General features: G+C 35.8%; 1 protein-coding gene across 1 annotated transcript in view; it reads right to left on the bottom strand.

Moving 5' to 3' along the window:
- Positions 1 to 3,349: 3,349 nt before the first annotated feature.
- LOC106881244 (uncharacterized) overlaps positions 3,350 to 9,824 on the bottom strand; it is a 16,596-nt gene continuing 10,121 nt past the window's right edge. Inside the window, exon 2 of the mRNA XM_014931556.2 lies at positions 3,350 to 7,797. Coding sequence (XP_014787042.1) covers positions 6,247 to 7,482 — 1,236 coding nt within the window. The 5' untranslated portion in view covers positions 7,483 to 7,797 and the 3' untranslated portion in view covers positions 3,350 to 6,246. The remainder of the gene's footprint in view (positions 7,798 to 9,824) is intronic.

Genomic DNA, 9,824 nt, shown 5'->3' with positions numbered 1-9,824 from the left:
ATAGATAGATAGATAGATAGATAGATAGATAGATAGATAGATAGATAGATATAAATATATATATATATATATATACATACATATATGTGTGTGTGTGTATACAATTATTTTTACATACATACATACATATATATATATATACATATGTGTGTGTATATATATATATATATATATATTCATATACGTAGGGTTGGCCAAAAGTTACCTGGCAGTAAATCAAAACTCCATAAATATTACCTGTAAGTCTGTATTGACTTGAATGGAAAAATGTGTTGCTCAAGAAGGACTTCAGTTTGAACAATTTTCATGATGTTTCATATTTAGATGCTTTTATTAAAATCATTCAGCTGTTAAACATAAATAAATCTTGAAATTAAATGGGTTTGATTTACTGTCAGGTGACTTTTAGCAAACCCTGTATGTATATATGTATATATATATATATGATCATCATCTTTTAATATTCATTTTCCATGCAGGCATTTGGCTGATTGGTTTGGCAGGATCTAATGAACCTGAGAGCTGCATTGTGCCCCACTGTCTGCTTTGGCATGATTTCTATGACTGAATATCCTTCCTAATGCCAACCACTTTACCGAGTATACTGTTATGCTTTTTGCATGTTATCAGCATGTTATATTTTGAATCATCTAACCCATGCCGGCATGAAAAGAAAATGTTAAATGATGATGACAATGATAATGATGATGATTATGGTATAAATGTGTGTGTGTGTGTGTGTGTTTGTGTGTGTGTGTGTGTGTGTGTGTGTGCGTGTGTGTGTGTGTGAGTGAGTGAGTATGTGTGTGTGTGCGTGTGTGTGTTTGCAAGTGTGTGTTTGCAAGTGTGTGTTTGCAAGTGTGTGTATGTGAGTGCATGTATGTGTATGCATGAATGTTGGCGTGCATGTCCTTGTGTTTGTTCCCCCACTGATAACCAGTGTTGGTTTGTTTACTTCCCTGTAACTTAGCCGTTAGAAATTATCACAAAACCAATTTTCAATGCATTTAATGCCTATGTTTCAAATAAGGATATAACTCGTTAACGTAAGTGCCACTCACACCCATAGATTACAAGTGACATTATTTTGCTTGTAATTAATGTAGACTGGAGGAGGTCACCTCTCTCTACATTCACATTCTTCAATTTTAACCCTTTAGCATTTAAACTGGCCATATTCAGCCCAAATATTCTACCTGGCCATATCTAGCCTCTCACACCTATCTGACAATGTCAATCTAAAATGAGCAATTGCACCATCAAAATTTTGAAGTGACAGGATTGTTGTTGTTGGCACTCCGTCGCTTACGATGTCGAGGGTTCCAGTTGATCCGATCAACGGAACAGCCTGCTCATGAAATTAACGTGCAAGTGGCTGAGCACTCCACAGACACGTGTACCCTTAACGTAGTTCTCGGGGATATTCAGCATGACACAGTGTGACAAGGCTGGCCCTTTAAATTACAGGCACAACAGAAACAGGAAGTAAGAGTAAGAGAAAGTTGTGGTGAAAGAGTACAGCAGGGTTCGCCGCCATCCCCTGCTGGAGCCTCGTGGAGCTTTAGGTGTTTTCACTCAATAAACACGCACAACGCCCGGTCTGGGAATCGAAACCGCGATCCTATGACCGCGAGCCCACTGCCCTAACCACTAGGCCATTGCGCCTCCATGAAGTGACAGGATAATGCATGATTAATTCAAAATGATGTGAATAAATAAGCATTGGATTCAACATAGTCATCTGAATGCTAAAGGGATAAACAAAAACGAAAATATTCAAAATGGTATGATACAATCATGTCCTATTATTTTAAACAGTAACAATGTAAAAATGTAAGAGCATCACAATAATGAACCAATAACAACGTTGTGAATATAAACAACAATAAGAACAACATATAAAATAATAATTGCAACCATGAATAATGCTTATTACAAGCAAACAATGATACAAACATCAATTCAACCAAACACATACACACACATATGTATATGTATATGTATATATATATATGAATCTCCACTCTCCTCTTAGTTTTCAATTATATATATGTATATATATATATGGTGTCCACAAGGTCTGGGTACATGGAGTAAATAAAATCATAACATAAACAATTAAATATAAGAAATAATAATTTCTTAAAGTATGTGTTAATCCCCATGTGGGTACATGGAGTAAATAAAATCATAGCATAAACAATTAAATATAAGAAATAATAATTTCTTAAAGTATGTGTTAATCCCATGTACCCAGACTTTGTGGACAGCCTGTATATATACACCGTGAACCAATAGTAGGTGGACAGTAAATGATAACATTTATTTTGAGATTACATACTAATACAATTAAATTTTGATAAACAATTGTTACATAAACAAATTTTATTGTATAAATAATATGATACAAAAGCACTGAAAATTTTATCAACACTGGTTATAATATAACTCTAACACAAACCCTATTCAACCTACTGTCCACTTACTTATAGTTCACCCTGTGTATATATATATATGCATATATATATATATATATATATATATATATATATATATATATATATATATATATATATGCATATATATGTGTGTGTATATATATATATATATATATATATATATTTACTCTTTTATTATTTTACTTGTTTCAGTCATTTGACTGTGGTCATACTGGAGCACTGCCTTAAAGGGTTTTTAGTCAGAGAAATATTAACCCCAGGACTTATTCTTTGTAAGCCTAGTACTTATTCTATCGGTCTTTTTTGCCAGACCACTAAGTTACAGGGATGTAAGCACACCAGCATCAGTTGTCAAACAATGGTAGGGGAAAACTGACACACACATACAAATATGTATACATACACACACACACAAACATATATATGTATATGATGGGCTTCTTTCAGTTTCCATCCACCAAATCCACTCACAAGGTTTCGGTCAGCCTGAGGCTTTAGTAAAAGTCACTTGCCTAAGGTGCCATGCAGTGAAACTGAACCCAGAGCCATGTGGTTGGGAAGCAAGCTTCTTACCACACAGCCACACATATATTGGTATGTATCGGTTTCAAATTTTGGCACAGGGCTTGCAGGTTTGGCAGAGGTGCTGAGTTAATTAAATTGATCCCAGTATTCAACTGGTACTTATTTTATCAACCCTGAAAGAAGGAAAGACAAAATCAATCTTTATGGGATTTGAACTCAGAACATAAAGATAGACAAAATGCTTGCTGTTAAGCATTTTGTCTGGCATGTTAGCAATTCTGCCAGCTCACTGCCTTTATATATACACATATATTAAAAATAAACTAAACAACAACAATACAGAAATAATTCAACAACAACTTGAACATGAAAATATGCATGCAATATTTTAATGTTGACTGGAAGTCACAGAAAAAAAAGCTTAATAGATGAAATTATGAAGAAAAACTTAATAGATGAAATTAGGATCACAAAGTAAATGAAAATCACTTGTTAAATTTAATTGAGAATGGCTGATAGCTGTACTGAATTATTGAAGATATACTGTAAAAGATAGACTCTTTATGAAAATATATTAATGTTGGGATTATTAAGATTTTAGTGTCTATTTTTTGTTGATTGAACTGGAATATTACTCACAGAAAAACTTACATAGAAATATGTCAAAGCTTAATTGCATTTGGTTCCATTATATAGTATAGATATACATACAAAAAAACAAAACAAAACAAAAACAGAAAATAAACTCAGATATGAAATAAGAAAATAATTAAATATGAAAGTATTTGAGTACTGAATATTAGAAACCTCTCCTTCATTGGACACTAAACTCTCCTTGCGAAGACCTGTTGGGGCAAGTGAAATCGAAATTGAAATTGAACCATATTCGATGACTGGCGCCTGTGCCACTGGAGCACTAACAGCACTGTCCAAGTGTGTTCATTGCCAGGGCAGCTGTCTGGCTTCCATGCTAGTGGCTTGTAAATAGCACCATTTGAACATAATCGTTACCAGTGTTGCCTTCTAGCACTTGTGCCGGTGGCACGTTAGAAAATCATTCGAGCGAGATCGTTGCCAGTTCCACTGGACTGGCTCCCGTGCAGGTGGCACATAAAAAAACACCTTTTGAGCGAGGCCGTTGCCAGTACCGTGTGACTGGCTCTTGTGCTGGTGGCACGTAAAAGTACCCACTACACTCTCGGACTGGTTGGCATTAGGAAGGGCATCCAGCTGTAGAAACCTTGCCAGATCAGATTGGAGCCTGGTGCAGCTTTCTGGCTTGCCAGTCCTCAGTCAAATCGTCCAACCCATGCTAGCATGGAAAGTGGACGTTAAACGACGATGATGATGATGATGATGACAGGTGCAGGCATGGCTGTGTGATAAGAAGTTTACTTCCTGATGACATGGTTCCAGGATCAGTCTTACTGCATGGCACCTGAAGCAAGTCATCTGCTATTATGATGAAAACTGAAAGAAGCCTGTTACATGTGTGTGTGAGAGAGAGAGAGAGAGAGAGAAAGTGTGTGTGTGTGTGTTTGTGTCTGTTTGTCCTGCATCGTTGCTTGACAACCAGTGTTAGTGAGTTTATGTCCCTGTATCTTAGCAGTTCAGCAAAAGAGACTGATAGAATAAGTAGCAGGATTAAAATAAATAAGTACTGTGGTTGATTTCATTCAACTAAAATTCTTCAAGGTGGTACACCAGCATGGCCACAGTCTAATGACTGAAACAAGACAAAAGATATATACCAACACGGAATATTGATGTAAAGTTCCAGGCACAACTTCTATTGAGTGCAAGCATAATGGACCTGAAATTGCTATTTGAGACTAAAAAAAAAAAGACAAGTTATGTAGTGTTATAAATGTTAGTAGCTCTGCATAAGTGAACAACTCTTCCGAAATGAGCAAGAAGGAGATTGTTTATGGACAACAGCTTCAAAGCATGCAGTACCACTACTTTGATTATAAATTTACATCTATACCAATAATTATTTGTGATTTAATTATGTCTGTAAATGTGTATGTAACAACGTGAAGAAGATAAGAAAGAGACCTGCTGAGAAGTACTTCACAGGCACAATCTGTGAATGGAACAGTAAAAATATGGAAATAAATAGCTTCTTTTGTTTTGTATTGTGCTTAGTGTTGCTTAAAGTATCTCTTAATACAGCTTTTCTCTATAGATGGTGAGGCTAAATATATGCTTAGATGAGAGGTTTCTAAACTGGAGTGAAAACAGTCTTACTAGGAGACAGAAACTTGTAAACATGGAGGTAATAGTTCTCATAATGAACATGATACTATATACAAAGATACAAAGATATTCTAACACAGATAACTTTAACTTTTTCTTTGGTTCTTGTTCTATGGTCTGTGACCATACTGGAGTAGTGTCATGCATTATATTATCTTTATATTACATTATGCTGGTTTCAAATTTTGGCGAAAAGCCAGCAATTTCAGGGGAAGAGTTAAGTTAATTATATTGACCCTTGTGCTGAACTGGTATTTATTTTATTGACTCAGAAAGAATAAAAGGCAAAGTTGACTTTGGTGGAATTTGAACTCAGAACATAAAGATGGGCAAAATGCCACTAAGTATTTTGCCCAGCATGCTTAATATACCATATTATATTATGTTAGATTATATAATATACTATATTGTATTATATTATATTATGTACACACACACACACACGCAATTAAAATTTTGAGAATTTTTTACACCACAATTGCATTTTTGCTTTTCCCATGAGGTAAGGGACTTTGAAAGAGAAGCTAATCCTAAAGTCCAACTGTGTGTGTGTGTGTGTGTGTGTAGTATCTAATTTTTAAAATGGAAAAATTATCAGAAAAGCCATTTCTATTCATTTTTTCAAATACATACATGCACACATGCACACACACACACACACACACACACACACACACACACACACGCACACACATATATCAAAAGATATATTAAGATGAATATATTGCTATGTGTTTGGAGAGAATATGAAATGTTTAGTAATCCTGTTATTCAAATTATAATTATGAATATTGTAATTTCTTTTCTAATATTCAGTACTCAAATACTTTCATATTTAATTATTTTCTTATTTCATTATTCAATTGTCCAATTTTTTTTGCCATTATTTAATTTTTTCAATCTTCCATTATTCAAATCATTAATCCTTCTATCATTCCATTCACCGATTCTTCAATTATTTGATCCTTCCATTATCTTATCATTCAGTACCTCAATTATTCCATTATTCCAGTTTTGGTCTCCATCCTTCCAACATCATTTTTAACTTCATCATTTCTATAGATGATAAGTTAAATGGTGCTTCTTGTAAAGAACTCTCAGGTAATTTTGTAACAAAATAGCCATCAAGACAATTTTCCTGGCAGATGTCTTTTACTCTATGTAAACCACAACTTTCCAGTTGCATGCACAGTTCCTTAACAGATGCGTGAATGATACTGTTTTTTGGAGATCCTTTAGGCTTGTGTTGAGGTGCTGTTTCTGTTTTTGTTGTTGGTGATGCTGGTGATGTTGTCGGGGTTGTTGATTGTGGTATTGGCAGTGGTGGTCGATTGGCTATCATCAATTTTGTTGGGGATAATAACTTGGGAGAATTTATTTGTTCTGCTGTTGCTGTTTTTGTTGACGATGACAATTTTGACAATGATCCTGATCGTGATAGTGTTGCTGACGAGGATTGTGGCTGAGGGATTGGCATTGGTGGTCGATTGGCTGCTGGGAGTGATGGTCTCCGATTTTGGGATGTGAGAGAGGAATCGTTTTGTGGTAATGTCATTGGACCTTGATTTTTATCTGTTATTGAACTGCATTTTTTTATTGGTTTAGAGGACATTTTTACTAGTAGTGGAGTTGAGTTATTTCGGTGTACTGAAGTTGACGAGGATATTGACTTAATTAGTTGTGTTGGCTTTGAGTTTTGTTGAAGCGCTGTTGTTGATGATTGTTTCGGGTTTGGTGCTGATATTTGTTCTGATGAGGCTGTTGATAACCATGAAAAGTTTTCTCTAATGTCGTCATAAGTTCTATTTTCATCTTCAAAAGAACAGTCAGCGATAATGTTCTTTGTTGATGCCTTATGATTTGCAATATCATTGTACAGAGTACTTCCTCCTAAATCTACAGCCTTACCATCACTCTTCCTTTGATCATTAGCATTATCTTTGTCAATCTCATCTCCATTGTTTTGGGTAACCATTTTACTGTAGGCATTAACCCCTCCAGTCAGTTCATTATTCTTACTACTTTGAGCAGAAGTCATGCCTGAATTTACAGACAGTCTATTACTCACCTTTAGAGTACTTGTTCTGTGGTAATTTTCATAACCATCATCATCTAAACTGTTGCCAAGGAATTGCATGTCATATTCTTGATTTCTCTCAGGAACTGGTGGAGGAATACCATAAAATTCTTTGTTAGAGCCTCTTGGAAGTTTATCATGCATCTTGGATTTCTTCTCCATTTCATCTAATTCTTTAGATTTATTTCCAGGTGTTAATGGTTCACACTCTATATCAAGGTTAACAGAGGCATAAGCAGAAGAGAAGAATCGAGACTTTCCTTCCAGAGCAATATCCTCAATATCTTTGTAAACATTGTCTTTTGTTTCTGGCGACAGTCTTAGTTTGGTGATAGATGGATAAAGCTTTTTAGAAATATGTGCAGCAGATACAGGTGCTAAATTTTTACAAATGGCAGTGACTTCTTTCGGTGAAGTTTTCTTAATCTTTGCTTTCACTAATTCAATAGTAGTATTAATTTTCTTGGCAATTTTCTCCTAGGAAAAAAATAAACAAGAAAAAAAAAATTAGAAGAAAAACAACATGTGAAAAACCTTATTTGTTTATTTATTTATTATACTGAATAAAAATATTGCAGTTAATAACATCAATACTGGCACTCCGTCGCCTACGACGACGAGGGTTCCAGTTGATCCGATCAATGGAACAGCCTGCTCGTGAAGTTAACGTGCAAGTGGCTGAGCACTCCAGACACATGTACCCTTAACGTAGTTCTCGGGGATATACAGTGTGACAAGGCTGACCCTTTGAATTACAGGCACGACTGAAACAGGAAGTAAGAGTGAGAGAAAGTTATGGTGAAAGAGTACCGCAGGGTTCGCCACCATCCCCTGCCGGAGCCTCGTGGAGCTTTAGATGTTTTCGCTCAATAAACACTCACAACGCCCGGTCTGGAAATCGAAACCGCGATCCTACGACCGCGAGTCCGCTGCCCTAACCATTGGGCCATTGCGCCTCCACTATAACATCAATAACACCACAGACAATAATATGAATTATTGTTTCAATTCCCTTTGGACAGTGAGAATGACAAAGGAGCATTTATAGCCCAGTGCAGAACAAACACCTCAAGGGAAATTGCTCATAAAGCACTGGTGAGAAGTTTTTTTCTTTTTGCTTTCTTAATGAATTTTACATTCTTTGTCAATGCACTTCATCAAATGATATAAACACACACACACACAAACACACACACAAACACACACACACAAACACACACACACATGTGTGCGAACACACACATACATGTGTGCGAACACACACACATACACGTGTGCGAACACACACACATACACATACGGAGTTTCTATCTAATAATTTCCAGCCAGAAGATAATGGTTAACCTGAAACTATGGCTGAAAATGTTTATTCAATGTCCTGTGCAGTGGGATTGAAACCCTGAACTGCAAGGTTGCAATGCAATCTTCCTAACCACACAACCATGCCTATCGTTTTAATGTTCCTTTTTCCATCCTTATATAGGTTGGAAGCAGTTTGCTGAGACATTTTCTTCACTTGGGTGTTCTTCCTGTTACCAACCCTCACTTGTTTCCAAGCAAGATAATATTTCCCCTTGGCTAGACATGATTTCAGGTAAGTTTATACACTCATTTACAACTGTTACTCAATGTCAACACACTCATACACACATACAGATATTTGTATTTATCTAAATAACAGGCTTCTTTCAATTTCCATCTAAAAGAAATCTACTGACAATATTCATTCATTAATTTACCTACTCTGTCTTACCTTCAATCAACCTGTAAACCCCTCCCCCGGATGGATAAAAATACAAATCATAAATATTAGGTTGCGAAGTATGTAATTTGTAGAAAAGAAAAAAAGATTTGCTAATGTTTTATAAATACAAGGAATAGTTTTATTCATCAAAGTATGCACCCATATTGTCAATACACTTTTGCCATTTCAGCAGTAGCTTGTCCAGCCTAGAACTGTAAAAGCCTGGCAATCTAGAGTCAATAAAATCTTGGAAGGCCTGTTTTACAGCATCGTTGGAATTAAATTTATTTCCTATCAAAAAGTTATCCAAATTCTGGAAGAAGTGGTAGTCAGTGGGGGCAAGATTAGGTGAGTATGGTGGATGACGGAGAACTTCCAACTCCAACTCCTGTAGTCTCACCAATGTCATTTTGGCAATGTGTGGTCGGGCGTTGTCTTGCAGTAGAAGTGGATAAGTTGATTAATCTAAGCTGGGTTTCTTTTTTGTAAGTTTCTGCATCATTTGGTCAAGTTGGCTGCAGTATACTTCAGCCGTGATTGATGAGCCAGGTTTAATGAAATCATAATGGACCACACCTGCACCAGACCACCAAACACACACCATCAGCTGATTTTGATGAATTTTGCTTTTGGACTGTGTTTTGGTGGCTTGTCTTTGTTCAACCATTGTGCTGAATGTTTACGGTTGTTGTATTGGATCCATTTCTCATTGCATGTTACAATTCAATTCAAAAAGGATTCATTTTTGTGATGAGAAAGT

The sequence above is a fragment of the Octopus bimaculoides genome, chromosome 8 (assembly GCF_001194135.2).
Source record: "Octopus bimaculoides isolate UCB-OBI-ISO-001 chromosome 8, ASM119413v2, whole genome shotgun sequence".
NCBI lineage: Eukaryota > Metazoa > Mollusca > Cephalopoda > Octopoda > Octopodidae > Octopus > Octopus bimaculoides.
This window is presented reverse-complemented; position numbering and strand designations above follow the sequence as displayed.